Source organism: Fusarium musae, chromosome 1 (assembly GCF_019915245.1).
Source record: "Fusarium musae strain F31 chromosome 1, whole genome shotgun sequence".
In the NCBI taxonomy this organism is placed as follows: domain Eukaryota; kingdom Fungi; phylum Ascomycota; class Sordariomycetes; order Hypocreales; family Nectriaceae; genus Fusarium; species Fusarium musae.
Window position 1 is genome coordinate 6,048,359 of NC_058387.1, and position 20,198 is coordinate 6,068,556.

Here is a 20,198-nt window from a genome sequence, read left to right on the forward strand (position 1 = left end):
ATGGTCTTGAGTCGGTGGATCCCGGCGTTCTCGATGTACTCACTACTATTGGGCTCTATCAAAATGGATTGTGCAAAAAGACAACGGAGAAGGGAGAGGAAGTGACGGGACATCTTGTAAGTCTGTCCTCAATCTTACAATACATGATGAGTCTTGGACTCTGTCTAACGCGTATCGACGTTTGTTTACAGTTTGAGTTTTCGTCTCATTTGGCAACCCATTTGGGCTGCGAAGATCATCCAGATGACCACATTGACGCCCCCAGCCTTGATGGGTCGCGCTCGATGAAATTCCCAGTACAATTGATGCTACTCATGAAGGCTTCAAACTGTGGCAAGCTCAACTCGTACCGGTGGCTTTACAACGGATTCGCTAGGGTCCTGGAACCCAACATCACAGTCCATCTCGACGTAGGTACGAAACTGGGAAAGCAGGCGCTTTTCAAGCTCTGGAAGGAATTTGATCTTGAGCCTAGGCTTGCGGCAGCTTGTGGAGAGATCTCCTGCTCCTTGGGTGGAAACTGGCTGAGCATTCTCAATCCGATTGTCGCAGCACAGAACTTTGAGTACAAGGTTGGTTTCCTGCTCGATCGGACGTTTGAGTCTGCAACGGGCTTTCTGTCGCTACTGCCAGGAGCATGCTCAGCCTATAGGTATGTACTTCTCAGCAGAATGTCTTCTTGTCTCTGACAGCTATCACTGTATAGATACGTTGGCAGTGCTGGTAAACCACTTGAAGATATGCTTCTCGGCGACCCAACGTGGATCCAAGGCCATAATGAGCGCCTATCCCTATCCCCTGTCAACCTCCTGTCCCCTGTCAACCTCAATCGCCATCTTGCAGACGATAGAGTGATTTGCTTCAGGATAATTAGCAAACCAAACACTCACTGGCTGTTGAAATATGTCCCAGTCACCGCCACTACCGACATTCCCATGACGACAACCGACTTCATCAACCAAAGGCGAAGATGGCTCAATGGGGCTTTCTTCTCGACTATTTACGTCTTGAAGAGATGTGGACATCTGTGGAGGTCTGATCACACACGAATGCGCAAGCTGGCCTTTTTCATACCTCTCCTTCATAGTGTTCTGGCTCTTGTCTTGGCTTGGTTCTCACTCGCGGCTTTTCTACTCACGACATTCACGATCAACAGCATCTCTGGAGACCCTCCGAAGGATGCACCAACTGGTGGATTCCCTTTTGGAAAAGCAACACCAATTGTCAACGCTGTCATTCAGATAGTGTACTTGGCGACTGTCTTGTTCCAGTTTATACTCGCCCTTGGAAGTCGTCCAAGGAATCATCGGATCAGCTATATCATCTCATTCGCTATTTTTGGACTCATTCAGGCGTATCTAATCATGAACTTGATCTATCTGGTTAAACGGGTCGCAGACTACAAGGCCGACGATACTGGGTCGAGTAACTACGCCTATATAGGGGAGTTTTATGCCGACATTGGCCAAAGCACCATCATCGTTGCTGGGTTCTCCGTTTTCGGCGTCTATATCCTCAGCGCTCTTCTGGCACTTGACCCATGGCATCTCCTCACCTCTTTTGCTCAGTTCCTCTTTATATCATCCTCTTATGTCAACATTCTCAATATTTACGCTTTCAGCAACACACATGATGTCAGCTGGGGGAGGAAAGGTCGACATCAAGATACCGAAGAGGGCCAGAGACAAGAAGGGCCAAGGCCAGCGACCATCGAGAGGCGATTCACATTTTCCGACCAAGATCCAAACATTCGATCCGCAGCGACCCAGCGCGATGAAACTCCACAAGCGAGAAACAGGGAGTACCAAGAGGCACTGGCTCGAGCGACTGCTGAAGATGAGACAGTGAGCCATGAGAGGAAGCGCCCCCAGGTCCTCGCAGTAGCAGACGCCATGATGGAGTTTCGCACGATTCTACTCGCGTCATACATTTTCTCAAATGTCTTCGTTTGTCTTATTGTCTTGAACGATAGCCTCAAAATCTTGTGGTGGCTTGGAGATTCATATTGGCATAAAGTATGGTTCTTCCGTATCTGGTTATGGGCGAACTCGATCAGTTTTTTGATAAGATTCGCTGGTTGTTTGTGGTACCACATTGTGAAAGTATTTAGTGGGTTCTTTCGCGGCACTTTTATGTAACATGATATTCTACAAAATGGTGGCTTAGTATAACAACAAACCAGTCAAACCGCCCCGCACATAAGCAGTTCGTTCGGTGAGTATCTCAATTATCTCGAGGAAATACACTGGTTGGTTAACCTAGAGCACATGTCAAAGCATCCCGGATATAGATATCCTTGCTCAGGCCCATACAAAGACAAGCGAACCGCTCTCATTGGCATGCTCGCATTTTGAAACACCTAACTCCCAAAAAGGTCAAGCTCACCCGTCGATCCCAACTGTCGTCAATTTTACAGAGCAACATGAGCAAGGATGGTATTCCTACCAGCGCCGAACCCGCCGAAAAACCTCAAGCGAAAACCGCATTTCTTAAAAGCAGGCCCAGAATCCTTCCAACGCGTCTAGACCACCACATCATTGGCGTCCTCGTTTAACAATTCTCCGTCGTTCTTACGCCAAGCAAGCATCATCGGCTCGAAACATGCGACAAGTGCACTGCAAGGTAAAGACAGGCTGTCTAACATGCAAGTAAGCAGAATCTCAAATCTCTGAAACACTAGTTCCCGCGGTCTAACGAATCTGGCTCTAGAATTCGAAGAGTCAAATGCGATGAGAAAAAGCCCGCTTGTCATCGCTGTACAAGCACTGGTCGGAAATGCGACGGCTACGCGCTTATGCAGAAGATCAACCCGCGAGATGTGGCGCAAGGTCGGATGCTATTGCCGCGCGTCGCTGCTATCGATTCGCAATCTTTACTGCCCCTTGAGGAGCGAAGGGCGCTTGGGTATTTCCACAGCGTTATTTCGCCGCGGCTGTCGAGCGCCAGGGATGGCTACTTCTGGACCCATCTTGTGATGCAGCTGAGCGAGTCGGAGGCTGTTGTGAAACATACCATCTTATCGATAAGCTCGCTGTTTGAATCTTCTATGGGGAAGAGTGTGGCGCCGTATACGGAGAGGTTCGCTTTGCAGCATTATACACAGGCTATTCAGCGTCTCAAGACGATCCACAGTGAGCCTTTGGTGTTGCTTGTGTGTATCTTGTTTATTTGCGTTGAGTACCTTCTTGCCAATAACAAGATTGCACTACAGCATTGTCAACATGGTCTAGCGATTATGGAAAAGTGCAGCAATCCTTGGGCTCGACGGTATTTAATGCCTGTCTTCAGACGCTTGACCGCCGTGCCCATGCTTTTTGGCCCCGAGGACATTGAGAGCGAAAGCATGCCAGCGTTGACATACATGATTCCAACCAAGTTTTATTGCATGGAAGATGCACAATACATGATGGACGATATCTTCAACCGAGTGGTGCGACTCTGCCACATGCGACATCGCGGAGTCGTCTTCGACATGACAGAAGAGTACAACACCGTCGGCACCCATCTACAAACCTGGCAAACGCTATTCGAAAAGCTCAATGTCGATACGACATCTCTATTATACCAAGCTCAAGAAAGGTCGTTGTTTATGCGTCTCAAACTCTCTTATCTGGAGTTAAGTGCCGACTTCCGATACCAGGAGCATATGGGGACATTTCGCCAGGTGCTACAACTAGCGAGTTGGCAGAGTGAAAGGTCCACTAAGCAGTCTAGCTTTGAGCTGGCCTATACTCCCATGCTTTTTTTTACGATAATGAAATGTCCTGATTTGAGTGTTCGATTTCCTGCGCTACGGTTAATGAAGAAATTGGGGTCGCCGACGGAGGGTATTTGCGAGAACCTCCAGATGCTGACGACGAGTCGTGAGATCATTCAACAGGAACATGGAGTGGAGATAGTGGATATTGAAGGTTGATTGGGTAGTTGGATTCTCGGCAATGATGATGAATATAATTTAACAATTAATCAGGCCATACCTGTTGAGGTTATGTTACATAGCTATCACTGGACCACCTACGAAGCACAGACAATGCTATAAACTTCGGCAATTATAACCGTTGAGCCGAATTAAATTTTCACGACATGACTCGTAACACATACTAATATATCAAAACTCAATATCTCGTTCCCGAGACCACACGCATAGCTGTCAAGCCTTACAAGGTTTAACGGTCCCGCTGTCATCTTAAAACAATACGACGCCAGAAAAGATATTTATATCGCATTTGTCACTGTTTTCCCCAAGCTCGTATCACATCTCACCCATTCATTCTTTTTGGAAGCTCACCCAAGTCTCTCATTCAATATGAAGTTCTTCACTCTTACCATTCTCGCCATGGTCTCAGGCGCCTTGGCAATGCCTGTCGCTGCTCCAGATGGCGGAACCCTTAACTACAATAGCCTGGAGGGTCATGGAAACCCGAAGCCTGGTCCTTATAAGCCTGGCCGTCCTTGCTTACCTAGCCAGCAATGCCGTGGAAAGAACTGAGATTGCAGCGTGGCGTTTCGAGTAAGTTGATCAAGAGGAATTACGAGCATTTCTGACACCATCTATAGTGCTTAGGCAGATAATCCTACGGCAGTATCATATTAGGACCGACTTGTCAAGAATGCATGCTAAACATTCTTATGAAGCTGTAGCAGAAAGCATTACAGTTTGTTCAATTCTTGTCCACTTCTAAGTGTGACTACTATTCTTTTAAGGTATTTATGTATAAAGACTCGATGAACTTTGGTTACTTTAAAATAATCTATAAATCAATTTCATTCGAGTAGCTACTACCGTGAACCCCGTTTCTTGGAGCACAAGTGAACCGGGGGTTAGTCCATGCCGGCTATAGAGTCGAGGTAGACACAGCAGGCCCTGTACGAATTCAGTTTCTAAAACTGTCCCCGCTATCAGTTCAATGAATCTTTTATAAGATCCTGGACTTCATCTGGACTCCTTTTGTTACCAATTCCAAGTGATACTTCTCTCTCATGATGTTTGCTTCATCGGCGCGTGAAGCCCCAAGACTAATGGCGGGCCGTCCGGCCGATCGCGGAGATCCCGTTGTTGGAAACCATCAGCCGAGAAGGTTTAAGCCTCTCTGTTCTCGGAACCAATCCATTGCGCTTTGTCCTGATGAGACAGCTGGTCATCTGTTTCGTTGCGCTAATTAGACGCTATAACACGGGAGCGGGGGAAGATCCCCAGATAGTCAGGATAGCGCCTGCGAGGAACTAAAACCAGCCATTCACGGCTAAGGAGACATCCGCCTTATGCCCAACCTCAACAGGTCCTGAATCCAGAACTTCGACGGTAGTCTCGACCGTAGAATCACCACCGTAGCTTGTCCCGCAAACAGCGTAGAAGGGAGACTTGGGAAGCGTAAAGTACGCTTGGCCAGAGGCACTAGCTACGCCCCGCAGGACTAGGATGATGTTGTTGCTGATCACCGGTATACCCGGTGTGATCTTTGGCGTGCGGCGAACAGGGCGTAGCTTTGAGTGCTGCTTGTGGAGTTTGTGATTGTGATGTTGCGCGGCTTATCATTCGTCGACCATGACGAAGTGGGAGCCACGTGTGCGTCTAGAAGAGAGAGGTCTTTTCATGCTTGGGGGATTGCTGTAGATGGAAAGGGGAGATTCTGCAGAGTGAGAGGGAATAGACGCAAGTTGACTAAATGAGGGGTTAGACCGTAGTTTATACGAGTCAAATAGTTTGGTAATTAGCTCAAGAGATATGCAGTTTTCAGCTTCGCGCTTAGAGTGTTTGTCCTCCACTTTGGGCATAGTGAGCAAATGGTGCGGACTAGCTTGCAGCTGATGCGCCAGCCTCCCATGGCTTATTGCGTCTAGAACAACATTCACCATAGCTTTTGATAGTGAGAGCATTGGATAGTTCAATGAGTGACCAGAGAACAGTATATAAAGACCTCGATCGATCAGTAACATCCATCACTCACAACTCAGCCTCTCACTCAGATTATTTCCTCATTCATTATCTCTTACCAAACCCCAACCCTTCCTGATACCCTTTGAGCACCGCCAAAATGGTCAACAAGTACACAATCGTCATCAACAACAGATCGGGCATTTATCAAAACTACACCCTCTTCACAGAGAAGCCGGAGGTCACTGGCATCTCCAACTCTAGCATTTGGACAAACGTGTACCAAGCTTCTGACGTCATATTCGATTCTGCCGACGCTCAGTTTGAGATGTTGGAGAACTACCACGCTATAGTCGGCAAGTGGAAGGGCGGCCCCAAGGAGGGAGCTAGAGTTGGGATCGGGCAGACGAAGAAAGTGAACCTTGGCTCACTGTCCGATGATGGCAGTCTGAACCCCGGAACGACTCTGAACATGGTGAGTGTTGATGGTGGGTGGGCCCCTTCGTTTGATAGATCGCAGCCACCGCAGTCTGCGTTCATCAACGCCTTCGAGATCGATACGGGCAATGACTTCACCGTTGAAACGGCCATTCAGAGTGAGCACTAAACTTCCACCGCCAGACACAAGCACCTGACCATGACTTTTAGATAACTTCTTCGTCGGCGTGGCTGGCTCCCCCAATGACTCTAGCAGTTCTCCCATCGCCACTTTCAGACCTGAGCCCGGCAATCGGTACCAGATCAAACCATCTAACGTCTTCTACATCTCCTTTGGTCAGCGCTTGCAAGTCGGTCAGCTAGTGGATGTCGCCAAAATAAGGAATCCACTGCGCATTGACTTTGCCAACAGCGGACCCAACATCATCATCAACCACACGCCAACTGGCGAACTTATTATTGCCAAGTAAGAGGTTGGTTCGGAAGATGGAGCGAGGACAGTTGGGCAGGTTGAGATTCCAAACTTGAGCTCACATAGAGATCAACAATCTGATATCAATAATTTAACACTACGTGCGTTAAATCATAAAGCACTTTATACCTCATCCACTCCAAAACAGACTCATAGCCTTAGGCTCAACTTTTCTAAATTGAAAGGGCTCTTTGAATCGAGCTTCGCGTCTCGACGACCTCTGCAACCCCAGCGATAGACGTACTGCCAATGATATCAAACACGGCCACCGTAGAGATAAATTCCTTGTTGATCCAATTCCTCAACTCGACCGCCATCAGTGAGTCTACTCCATACGACGACAGTGGTTTACTTGGCTCAACGTCATCAGGCGAGATGGACATGGCTCGCGCAAGCTTGGCAGCTATGGCACGTATAACAACTTGCTGTCGCTCTCGAGTATCTGAAGACTTTTGGAAGGTATCTCTCGCGTTCTCAGAGTGGTCAACTGCTTGATCTGGAGTATTGCTGCTGCTTGCTAAGAATGAGAATGCACTGAGGAGAGGTCGTTCGAGTAGAGCTGGTGGTTGCTGGCCTTCACTCAGGATATCCGCAAGAGTTCGTAGACCAAAGAGAACTTGTCCCTCAGACAATGGCGGTAACTCCATTGGATTATTCGGGTCGCAACACAAATTCAGCAAAGCCAATAACTCTATGTCGTCGATGGGCTGCATGTCGTTTGAGGTCTGTCTCTGATGCTGATAGTCCTCTTTCTCAGCAATAATGTTAAAAGATAGGGTAGCCCTAATCAGTCTAGCTTACCTAATAAGGATTAGCGCTCCTCTTATATATATATAATATAGCTTCCCCTATTATATAAGAGAAATTAAGGCTCTTTTAACCCTTATATATACCCCTTTACTATATATACTATAATTATAAGCTTAGGTAAGTATAAGACCTAGTAACTTTATTATACTACTTAATATATATTTATTTATTTTATTTTATAAAACTAATATCCTTAAAAAGATTATTAAGTTTATAAAGTATAACTATTAATAAGTAAGGCACTTTATATACTTTTACTTATATAATCCTTTATAATCTAGATAATTAGATTTTATAGATTTAAAAGATTAAATTATAAGCTAAAGTATATAAAATATAGCTATAAATTAACTTTAAGTATATTAATAAGGCTTTTAATAAGCTATAAGAACCTTTAGTTAAAGACTTTAATATTTTTATTAAAAGGAAGCTTATAGAGTATAAGATTAAAATAGCTATTACTAAGGTTAAAGAAAAACTGCTTTCTAAACCCTTTATAAATAATTTAAAGATTTTCTATAAAATATCCTTCTTAGGATTATAATATATTTAAAGATAATATAAGTAATATACTAATAAATACTTATAAATCCTAGCTTATATTATAAAAAGTATTAACTTTAGTATCCTATTTTCTATACTTACTTAAGTTAAAGAAGATTACCTAGAAAGCTATATAATTTACTAGCTACTTTAAGGCTTAAAAAAAGATCTAGTATTAAGTATAATAACTATAATTAGGGAAATTACTTAAAAATATCTTAAGGTCTTTAATAATACTTTTAAAGCTTAATAAAGCCTTAAATAGTAGTTACTATAATAGTAAGAAGCTTATATATAAGCTAGACTTTATTATATCTTTAAGATCTTAGGAAACCTAGGAGTTAATTACTTTTTAAAAGTAGTTAAAAAGAGGATAGCCTTTTTATAGGTAGAAATTAAGTAAAATATATTCTTTAAAAAAAAGAAAACTAATAAAGAAACTTCCTTTATAGAGCTAGCTAGTAAGCTATATATAGTTATTAGGAAAAACCTATTTAGTAAAAGCTATTTAGTCTATATAACCCTTAGTAATTATATAGATAAGCTAAAGAAATATAATAATTACCCTTATAAGTAAGATAACTATTAGTAAAAGGCTAAAGAATATGCCTTTTTTATTTATATAATTACTAATATAGCCCCTTATTATATTAAAAAACTTTCTAATAGTAAGCTTAAGTAAATCTATAAGGAGCTTAATAAGCCTTTTTAAAAATAGCTTAAGCTAAAAGTTATAAGAAATAGTAATAAAAGAAGCTTATAAGATTAAGGAAACTAGGGTTTATTTACTTATTTTAGTAACTTAATAAACTTTATCCTATTACCTAATATTTTAGCTAAAGCTAAGTATAATATATAGCTTTATATTACTTATAAAAGACCCTTTTACCTACTTATATAAAGTACCTTATTAAATACCTATAATATTACTTACTTAGTAAATATAGTAGCTTTATTTAAAAAAGGTTTTTTTATTTTAATAAATAGTAACTATATAAAAGTAAGGGATATAAGCTTTTTAATCTTAAAAAAGGGGACTAGGGTAATCTAAAAGATCTTAAATAGCTTAGTAAAGGCAAGAACCTAGTTACTTACCCTTAATAATATTATTATTATTAAAGGATTTTATATAAATATTATATTAAAAGCCTTTTTATAATTATTAAGAGTATAATATTTAAGGTTTAATTACTCTTTAAAATAAGGAAACTTCTTAAAAAGTATAATCTTTTTATAACTATAATATAAATATAATATTTTAGTACTTTAATTTAAGTCTATTTTAGCTTATTTATCTATTAATTACTTAATACTTAAAAGTATAATTCTAATTAATAATAAAGTAATTCTTTAATATAATAAAGTAAGTATAATGTATTTCTTTACTTCTAGAGTAAAGAGACTATTAAAAAATAAAAGAAAGGCCTATAATAGTAGTAGCGCCTTATAATATATAAGATTAAAGTACTTAAAAAAAAAAGCGCTTAAAAAGCTTATAAATAAGGGAAGAAATATATAAATTATTAAAATAGTATATATTAACTATAAGACCTATACTTAAATATATATAATATAAATTATTAATTATTACTTACTAGAAGATCGCTTCTTAAGACCCTTTTAAAGGATTTATTAAAACCTTTAAGAATATAAAATAAGGTATAATAGCTTAAATTACCTATTAGTAATAAAAGATAAATTTAGTAGCTAATTATATATTATTTTATTAAAAAATAAAAGAAGATTAGTAGTCTTTAATATACTATTTTAGTTTAAATACTAGGTAAAATGCTAGTTTAGACTAGTTATTTATAAAATATATAGTAATAATAAGCCTGCTATAATCTATATATTAAGTAATATTAACTTTCTATAATAAATATAATTTAAAGGTATAGATATAAAGCTTATACTACTTTATATAAAAGAACTTAATAGTAAGGCAAAATAAATAAAGAAAGAAGTATTAGAAAAGTTAAATATAATACTTAATAAAATATAATTACTTTATTCCTTATAGCTAGAGAGTATATAAATTACTACTTTTTTACTTAATATAAGCTTAAAGGTAATTAAAGGATAGTAAACTTTTATAAAGGTATTATAAAATTAGTTTAAGTATAAAGCGCTATTATAAATAAGAGAGTATATAGTAGACCTTAGACCTAATTAAAGTAGTATATAAGCCTATAGTTACTAAGCTTATCTATTAAATTAAGATAAGGAAGCTAGGATATATAAAAAGGCATTTAAAATAAGCTTTAAAGGTTATATTAAGTATTTAGTAAGCTATATAATATATAATATATACTAAATATAAATATTTTAGCTTAAAAAGGTAGTAATTACTTAAAATATTAAGTTTAATAAGTATATCTTTTACTAATTAAAGAAAAAGTATATAAAAAAGCTTTTAAAAAGGGTATTTAAAGTATAAATCCTTAACTTAAAAGAAGATAATAATAAGATTAACTTACTAAATAGACTTATTTAAGTTATATATTTTAAAGGTCTAAATTTAAAGGTAAAGGTAACTAAAGAAAGTATAGCTATTTTTATAAAAAGCGCTAATAAGTACTAAAACTAATATATACTAATTTAAATTACTAATAGACTTTAGACCCTAGAAATAATACTAAAGCTAAGTAAGCCTAAAGCTAAAGGAAATAATAAAAGTATTATAAATACTAATATAATAGCTAAAAGCTTTATAATAACTAAAGTAAGCAAGTTACTAAATATATAACTATAGACTAAGCTAGAAGCCTTTAGGGGTATATAAGAAGTACTATAAAGCCTAGAGTTATTACTATAATTACTAGGAATACTAATAGGTAATATAATTATTATAGCTAGCTATAAAAAAGAGGATATACCTATATTACCTCTTTAATAGTCTAAGAACAACAGAACAGATAACTAGAATAATAATAAAGGCACAGCGTTTTACGCGATAATCTAGATTGACCTTATAATGCTTAAGTTTACCTTTACTAATAATATAAAAGCGAATATAACTAAAATAAGAAAGCTTATAATAGTTATTAATAAAGACTATAATAAGAAGTAAATTAAATTTAATAATCTTTAAATAATTATTATAATTATAAAAAAGAAAACTATTTTCTTTTTAATTTAAATAATTAGCCTTATAAAGATTATTTTATATAAGTTAAAGTATATTAAAAGGTAAAAAGGAAAGATAAGCTTACTTAAACCTATTATTTAGTATAATAATAAATAAGCTTTTTTCTTTTAAATATAACTAAAGCAGGGGATAAAGATAGTAAAAGGGGAGGGAATAAGGTAAAGTATTTACCTTTAAGCTAAGTAAGCTTACTCCCCTTACTAGCTAATATTATAGCTATAGTAAATAACTTACCCTTATAAAAAGCTTAAAAGCTATTATAAGTTCTTACTTAATATTAATTAAGTTAAATATAAAGTATAAAAAAGGGTATTATATAATAAAAAGGAGTATAAAAAAAGAGGTTATAGGCTAAAAAAGGTATTAAGAAATAGGAGTTAAAATACTTAAAAACTATATTAAAAAATAACTTACTATTTTAATAAAAAAATAAAGAAAAAAGGTCTTACTTTATAAAATAAAAAGGGAGTATTTATACTTTTTTAAAAGTAATTTAAAAGCTAAAAAGGTTTTTATAATTATTTTCTATTATTAAGTACTATAATAGTACTTTTAATATTTACTTTATATTTTACTATATATAATATAATTACTTAAAGCCTTTTCTAAATATTATAGCTTTAATTAGGGGGTATATTAAAAGATAGGGTAGCCCTAATTAGTCTAGCTTACTTAATAAGGATTAGCGCTTCTTTTATATATATATAGTATAGCTTCCCTTATTATATAAGAGAAATCAAGGCTCTTTTAACCCTTATATATGCCCCTCTGCTGTGCGTGCTATAAATGATGCCAATGTTGCTCATCTATCCGATATCAAGAGACAGTGCATTCATTCCCTGCGCTCGACGACATTTGGCCAGGGCATCTTGGTATGCGCAGCCACCGGCATAGTTTGCACTGGCCATCTGACCAACGACACCAGCCAGAGAGGACAGGAGGATGAAGAAGTTGAGGTCCTTGGGCAGAAGTTCATGCAAGTTCTTGGAGGTGTTGATCTTGGACCGCATTGTGAGGTTCCACTGCTGGAATGTCATGTTACTCTGAAAATTGGCGTCTTGCAGAACCATTGCGGCGTTGATGCAGCCCTTGATAGGGGGCATGGTCTGAGAGCATTCTTCCAGCATGAGTGCCACATCTTCTCGGACAGACACATCGCACTTTGGAGCAACGATATTGACTCCGCGGGATGTCAGCTCTGCCACCAAATGAGCTGCTGCTTGAGATGTTGCTCCAGATCGAGAGGGGACAATAAGGTGCTTGGCGCCCCTATCAGCCATCCATCTGATAATGGCTCGACCGAGACCTCCAGATCCACCAGCTACTAAATAGGTAGAGTCGCCATCGAACGTCCATGGGCGGCGGTCTTGAACAAATTGCTATAAAACTGTGAGTCAGGTGACATTTTGGGAGTTGGACTGAGATTGACTTACCGGAACTACATCTCCTGGTTCTGCAGTTACTATCACACGCTCAACGGTATTCTCTTCTTGCAGTTGCTTGAAGCCGTCTTTGATATCGGATATCTTCAAGGCTGGCAAAGGCTGGGGTGGTTGGATCTTATCCTCCGCTTGGAGCTGCATCATCGTTTCTGTCAGCTGGCGCAGTACCTTGGGCTTCAGACGCAACATGTCATTGGACGAGAAGGTGAGATTTCTTGACAAGATCTCGACGGCCATGGTAGAGTTTTCTGAATTATCCCGAATATGAAGGCTAACGACACGTCCCCCATCAGTAACGCAAGACAGTAATGTGCGTAGCGTGTCCCGGGAACAGTCGAGCAACAAATCAACACCTTCTCCTCCAGTGACTCTCTTGATATCTTCAGTCAGAGATGGGGAGTTGCTGTCAAAGATATGTTCTACATTCAGGCCCAAGGTATCACTTATGGATTGCTTCTCAGCCGTTGTCGGCACAGTAGAAAACACTTGAGCACCCATCTTCTGGGCAAGCATGACTGCAATCTGACCTGCACTGTCCGCAGCCGAGTGAATCAAGACTTTGTCATTCTCTTGTACCCGAGCAAGATTGAGAACAGAATGGCATGCAGTCAAGCCGGGAAGTGTGAGCGAGACCGCATCTTTGAAGCTGAGCGAGTCGGGAATCTTGAAAACGCAGACTTCGTTGGCGCGAGGATACTTCCTCAAGCAACCAGGAGAAACCATAGCGACGCGATCTCCTACACGAATGGTATTACTGCACTTCTTCCCAATACGAGTGATAACACCAACGCAGTCACCGCCGAACTCCTCGGTTCGCTTGTCAGGGTGACCAAGAGAAATATCGAGATCGCGAGAGGTTAGACCCCAGGCCAATGCTTCGATCTCGACATCGCGAGGACCGAGTTCCTCAGCATGCGACTGGTCTTCTACAAATTGAAGTGAGTCAAGTGATCCTGGCTGCCTGATACCAAGTTTCAACGCTGGCCCTTCGCCCCAGGATTTCTGTTGTAGATGTTTCGAAACAAGGGATCGTAGTGCGGTATCAGTTTCCATATCTCGAATTGCGCGGCCTGTAGTGATGACCCCATCTCGAACGATGTACTCGACCTCCTTTGACGGCATTCTAGTGTCAAATGCTGCCTTGTAGACTTCTGAGATGAACCCTGCCTGTGAAGCTTGAGCCATCTCTCCGTCTATTGCTAGTGTGACGATATGAGTATCAGGCTGCTCAGCGCGGATGGAACGGAAGAAGCCCTGAGCGACACTATAGTCTGGACACTCTGTGCTCCTGTTGTTTGGCGAAGTAACCCATAGGAGGTTGGAGACTTTGCTGGTCAAGAACTGGAGACATCTGAACTGTTCTCCCGAGAGAGCTGAGAGAAGAGGTTTGTCTCCAGCCTCGGCGAGGCAGATGACCAGATCATCACTTGTCAAATTGGATAATTCTTTCTGAAATGTGCCAACCACGAAGGGAACGACAGTAACATGTCGCCCTAGTTTAGTATCGACTCTTTCGCGAACCTGATTTGCAAGCTCCCTCTCCTTCGTTGACGCCTCGTTGCCAATGAGCATCACCAAACGGCCTTTGTCCACCATTTCATCAACCTTCTGCTCAATTTCACTAGCAGTGGTGACAATAACGCTCATAATGTGACACTGATTATCTTGATAATCTCGAATCACTAAGTCATTACCCGAGAAGCCGTTGTCCTTGAGGCACTTATCCCAAAGATGTTCCGGTACAGCAGCGGAATGGGGTCTCCACTCCTCGCGAGCAACCCACCAGCCTGGCACAAGGCCAGCCATGAAGTTGGTGGCGATATCATCGGGGTCGATAACCTCGAGGAGGATCAGGCGACCACCTGGCTTCAAAGCGTTGCGAACATTGCGTATAGTGGCTTCTAGGTATGGAGTTGCGTGGAGCACACTCGCTGCGATGACCAAGTCATAAGACCCAGGCTCAAAGCCTTGACTGTCGATACTACGGTCCAGATCGAGTGTCTTGAAAGTGATGCGGTCTTGCGCTTTGAGGTCTGGCCACCTCTGACTCGCAGCCTCGAAGAAGGCGGGCGATATGTCGCTGTATGTATACTCTGAGAACGCCAGTCCTCCAGTCCGCTTCTCACGTTCTTGTAGAGCCGAAATGACATGTCCCGTCATACCACCTGTGCCAGCACCGACTTCTAAAACTCTCAGAGCTGGGTTCTCGTGTGACGCCAAGTCAAGTAGATAGTTGAGTTGACCATCTGCGCAGAGGTTCCTGAAGAGATCGGAGTAGAAGATATCGGCCTGGTCAGACTCAAAGACGACCTGTAGAGGGTCTAGCTCTCCGGTTAGAATCTCGGGTAGCTTTCGTGCACACGTCGTGTATAGCTTCCACGCTGGGAGGACAGAGTCAACCTCCGCCAGGCGAGACTCGAGCTCCTCGTCACTGATCTTCGTTGCTTCATCCTGATGATCGGCGGATAGCTTGCTAACGTGGTGCTCCATCCACTCGACATGGCGTTGCAACTCGGCCGGAATTTTAGAGTTGTCGATATGCTTCAGTACACGAGCAGCAACGATCTCTAGTGTATGGCAGAGCTTCGAGTGATTCTCCAGGACAGCGCTATCGTCTTTCGGCACAGCATTAGCGGCACATAGTCGTGTGAGTCGGGCGGAGTCGAGCATGCTAAACTGCGGTTTCCACTCAATGGAGTAGACCAGCTTCTTTTCCTTTTGGGTCATTCCGCCCGAGACAGCTGATGTAAGTGCACGTCCAATATAGCAGAGGACTTCTCCATCCTCACTCAAAGCAACCACCTTGCCCTGTTCCCCGTAGCCATGGACAGTTGGCGTCGCTTCAGAGATCCACTGAACCGAAGGTGTCGTCCATACTTTGGAGGAGAACCATGCATTTTCGAGTCTTACGGGGACATTGGTTGCGGGTTGTTGGCCTGAGCTGGCTCGAAGAACTTGAAAGGCTTGGTCCAGGACTGCCGGATGAACAAGGCTCTTGATGTTGAACTTCGACTGTGACAGATCAACACTGGCCACAGCTGAGGTCTTACCATCCCACTTGATGTTGCGCATGAGCTGGAACCAATCACCGTATTGCAGTCCAACCGCTGCTGCATCATGGTAGAAGACACGAGAGTCGATAGGCGAAGTACACGTCTGAGCTACACTCTGATACTGACACCGGATGTGCTCGTGGTTTACTCGTCGCTCTCCGTTCCTGTCGGTGTCCTGATACTCGACCGAAATGCTTGCAGTCAAACAATCAACCCACTCGTTACGCGAGTAAGTGAAGATACTAACATCATACTTTGTCTTCTGTTGTTTGTCGACAACTCGTAGGCGGACTTGCGTCTCGAGCCGATCTTCCCAAGTCTCTCGCACGATTATGGGGTTCAAAAACTCAGCTTTCTCAATATTGTACCCAAAGACAGCACGGTCTGATGCAACCATCTCTTGAGCTGCCTCGATAGCCATGAGTAGCATGCCAGATGCCGGAAACAGAATAGTCTCACTGATCTATGGTCTACGTCAGCAGTGTCACGGTAGCGTTACGATAGGACTTACCTTGTGGTCTCTAGTCCAAGGGGATGAGTCAATGCTCCAAAAGTTCCTCCATCGAGGCTCAAGTGGGTTCCAGTCAGACACCCTCGCCCCAAGCAACTCACCCTTGACAGCTTCCCGCAGCCTAAAGTCTCTGCTTAGACGTGACTCAGCCCAGTATCGCTGTGATCTGTCGAACGGATATTTGGGGCAGTCAACAAGGAACTTCTCTTTCGTGCTTTGTTGGTTGACTGCCGAGACCGAAACGGGATAGCCTTGGCAGAAGAGTTGTCCAGCAAGGTCTAGAGTGGTCTGCGGTGCTGGGTGAGATCTATGCAAGACAAAGGTGTATCTTACTCCCTTTGCCGCACTAGCCAGCTCATCAATGGTGTCTTTCACGGGCCTTCGAAGAGCTGGATGAGGACCAATCTCGACGAGATCAGTGATGTTGCCCAAGCCAAGTTTGCGGGCTGAGGTCTTGTTTGCAATGACATGCACTACCTCAGCGAATCGGACAGATGATAGCATATTGTCGACCCAGTATTGACCAGTCGATAGTGTCTCTGGAGATATGCTTTTACCAGTGACAGACGAGACCATTGGGATGCTAGCACCATCCTTTCTCTTAGTGAGCCCTCCAAGTGCAGCAAGGTACTCGCTCGCGATGGCCTTCATGGATTGTGAGTGATATGCAACTTCGGTCTTGAGCTTCTGCGCAAAGATACCATCCTGATCAGCCTGGGACTTGGCCTTGTCGATGGCGTCTTCAGGCCCCGATAGCGTGACATTGAGCGGACTGTTAATGCATGCAACGTTGACGGTAGTGATGCGTGTTTTGTCCAGATAATCCGGGACGTGATGCGGCGCCAAGTTAATGGACAGCATGGCGCCTGGAGATGATGTGTTGGCCTCCCTTAGCCTTCCAGCCAAAAGACCACGGAAGTAGGACACTCTGCAAGCGGACTCTAGAGATAGCCCACCTGATGCATATCTAGGACAACTTAGTGAACTCATTCGCACCTTAGAGTGTTGATGATACGTACGCTGCGGCGATCTCACCTGAAGAATGGCCAATAACTACCTTGGGAGTGATACTGAAACTTGCGAGGAGGTCGACCAAGGCAATCTGTATAGCTGTTGCGAGTGGCTGGCTATATTGCGGCATGTTGATGTTCTCGCCGCAGCTCAGCTCGTCTGATTATATCCGTCAGCAAGCATCTGGGTATCATTATTATCTTACTTACTAAATAAGCTCCAAGAGCACCCGAAGCTGGAGTAGATCTCGTTGATGTTCTCCAGGGTCTCCCTGTAAACAGGATATTGCTCCAGACCCAAGCCCATGTTGATGTATTGCGCGCCTTGACCGGTGAACACAAAAGCCAGGCCAAGGTCCTCTGAGCTTCGAATTGGCTTCGAATTCGACAGTGCTTGCGCTGTCAATCCGTCAACCACAGTAGAAACTCTCCAAAGCATGTTACTACGGCGTGTACCGAGAGTAGATGCCAAATAGTCGAGCTTCTTATGATTTCCCCATACCTTCTCTTTGTAAAAACTGTGGTAAGCTTCGATAGTGCGCTTGGCTGCCTTTTCGTCGGCAGCGGTCCATACGAGAAGCTTGGGCAGCTCGACATCCGGATGGCCATTTGCTACGCCGTTAGTCTCGTTGGTGCCATTGGTTTGAGCCGCGCCATTTCCATTGATGGTGACACCTGAACCGTTTGTTACAGGCCTTGGGGTGAGGCTCGTGTTATGGACACCACTCAGACTTCGATCCTTTAAGTAGTGAAGTGCATCGTCAATAATAACATGCGAGTTTGAACCGCCGAACCCGAAAGAGTTGAGAGATACTCGGCGAAGGCCTTCGGTAGGCCACTTGATGCTTTTCGTTGGTACCTACCGCAGTCTCTATTAACACGAAGCATACCCCCGATGTGCACTTCGGACTTACCGTAATGTTGTATGAGTCTGCTTTAAGTGCTGTATTAGTCTTCTGAAGAAGCGCGTTAGGAGGGATGACTCCTTTCTCGAGGATCACTGCCATTGTCAGTCTTGAGCTCCCTTCTATTGATACATTACTAGGTGATATTACAGACGCATTTGACCAGACTTGCAAGTGCACTGGCCCCTTCAAGATGCCCTATGTTTGCCTTCACCGAGCCGCTGCCCAGGTCGTTAGTCTGCGTTTTGTCAACAGGGAAAGCGATAACATACACATAGAGTGGTTCCGAAGGTGAACGGTGCGCTTGAAAGCACCGCCCAATAGCCTCCACCTCAATTGGGTCGCCGACAGGTGTACCAGTGCCTTGATCTCACAGTTAGTCCATCATCAGAAGCGTCGTGATGTAGCACTTACCGTGAGCTTCCACGTAGCGAGTATCGCTCATCGACAGACCTGCCTGCCCATAAACGTGGCGAATCAGCTCCTCCTGGGATTGCGAACTGGGCTGTGTAAGAATCGGGGTATGGCCATCCTGATTCGAGCCAATGGACCGAATCACAGCTCGAACCATATCACCATTCTCAATCGCAGCTTGTACAGGCTTCAGAACCACAGCAATAACTCCTTCACCACGTGCATAGCCGTTGGCCCGCTCATCGAAGCTGTAGCAAACACCATCAGGCGAGAGAAATCTTTGGTTAGCCAGAACCTGGAAGATGCTCGGGTCAAGAAGAAGATTTGCCCCAGTCACGACGGCCTGCTCAAGTCAGTCAACCTTAAAGTTGAGATGGCACATGACTTACAGATGAGGCATCGCCGCTCTTCAGAGCTTTACAAGCCATATCAACAGCCGACAAGCTACTCGAACAAGCAGTGTTGACATGAATGCTCGGCCCACGCAGATCAAAGTACCAGCTGACACGGTTAGGAATGATGCACGAGACAGTACTTCCAGTTACAGCCGTTCTCTCCAGGTTATCTGGGTCCACAATCGTCATCCTGCTGTAGTCCTCCAGCATGGAGGCTGAAAAGACAGCAGTGCGAGAGTCCTTCAGACTCTCAACTGGGAGCCCCGCTAGACACAAACAGTTAGTTTTCCTTCAACTTAAATATATATTGGATATTTTACCATTCTCAAAAGCGTGGTAGGTAGCTTCCAGCGTCCAGTGCTGCATTGGATCCATCGCCGAAGCTTCTTTTGCCGTGAGTGAGAAGAAGGGGGCGTCGAAGGCGGCGGCATCATCGCTGATGAAATGCCCTCCCTTTCCATTCCACTACAGCGGTATCAGACATGTTCTAGGTGCCCAATGAGAACAATTACCTTCTGATGCTTGTTATTGGCAAACGAATCTGTCTTGACACGGCTTTCAGGCCACTCTGTCATCAGGTTTCGTCGGTTCTCGAGGACATCCCAGAAAACATCGTCATCCTCAGCACCTTGCGGGAGCTTGAACGAGTATCCAACGATTGCAATGTCACTCATCTTGTCGTTTCTGCCTTGGTGATCGTATAGCATGCAGAAAGGCCAACTCTACAGTCAATCTTTACAAATCTATAGTACCAAGACTCATAACACTCTCATTCGGGAAAGACAACGTTACTAATCGGCTAACTACTCTATCAGGGCCCTAACGAGGTTTGCAGTCGTTCGATAATAGAGCCCTACGTGGTCTTCTCTCTCCACTGTAGTTACTCCGAGGCATTTTACACAGCGGATAATTCTTCCTATCTGGTAGTAGTTCTTCAAGCTACTGCACAAGAATCCTTCAAAAAACAGATGTTCACCTTGGAGAAATAGTTTTGAGTTGAGCTAATGCATCAGCAGAGTTTGAGAAAGAGGAGACCTAGGGTGACCTGTATAGATACGGCAGAAATAGGCTCTGTAAACGAAAACACCAGTCAACAAGGAAGGTGACTAGAATTGATGGCTTTTGGTTAATCTGCGTCGAGACCAGCTTCGGCGAACTAAAACGAGGCAACGCGGGCCGGCA

The 20,198-nt window shown here is 42.8% G+C and overlaps 5 protein-coding genes across 5 annotated transcripts; 2 read left to right on the top strand and 3 right to left on the bottom strand.

Moving 5' to 3' along the window:
- Positions 1-314: 314 nt before the first annotated feature.
- On the top strand, positions 315-2,218 carry J7337_001860 (uncharacterized protein; the record flags this gene model as incomplete). The annotated part of the gene is made up of 3 exons (XM_044819593.1): positions 315-652; positions 707-2,015; positions 2,183-2,218. The coding sequence occupies 3 exons, from the start codon at positions 315-317 to the stop codon at positions 2,216-2,218; spliced, it is 1,683 nt and encodes a 560-aa protein (XP_044687295.1).
- Positions 2,219-6,035: 3,817 nt separating this feature from the next.
- J7337_001861 (uncharacterized protein) lies at positions 6,036-6,783 on the top strand (the record flags this gene model as incomplete). Its single annotated transcript, XM_044819594.1, has 2 exons — positions 6,036-6,471; positions 6,524-6,783. 2 exons carry the CDS (start codon positions 6,036-6,038, stop codon positions 6,781-6,783), a joined length of 696 nt encoding a protein of 231 aa, XP_044687296.1.
- A 5,309-nt stretch (positions 6,784-12,092) lies between these two features.
- Positions 12,093-17,433, bottom strand: J7337_001862 (uncharacterized protein; the record flags this gene model as incomplete). The annotated part of the gene is made up of 4 exons (XM_044819595.1): positions 12,093-12,665; positions 12,720-16,244; positions 16,293-17,259; positions 17,312-17,433. 4 exons carry the CDS (start codon positions 17,431-17,433, stop codon positions 12,093-12,095), a joined length of 5,187 nt encoding a protein of 1,728 aa, XP_044687297.1.
- A 71-nt stretch (positions 17,434-17,504) lies between these two features.
- Positions 17,505-18,309, bottom strand: J7337_001863 (uncharacterized protein; the record flags this gene model as incomplete). Its single annotated transcript, XM_044819596.1, has 2 exons — positions 17,505-18,161; positions 18,217-18,309. The coding sequence occupies 2 exons, from the start codon at positions 18,307-18,309 to the stop codon at positions 17,505-17,507; spliced, it is 750 nt and encodes a 249-aa protein (XP_044687298.1).
- Positions 18,310-18,583: 274 nt separating this feature from the next.
- On the bottom strand, positions 18,584-19,690 carry J7337_001864 (uncharacterized protein; the record flags this gene model as incomplete). Its single annotated transcript, XM_044819597.1, has 4 exons — positions 18,584-18,964; positions 19,011-19,282; positions 19,337-19,481; positions 19,529-19,690. 4 exons carry the CDS (start codon positions 19,688-19,690, stop codon positions 18,584-18,586), a joined length of 960 nt encoding a protein of 319 aa, XP_044687299.1.
- Positions 19,691-20,198: the final 508 nt, after the last annotated feature.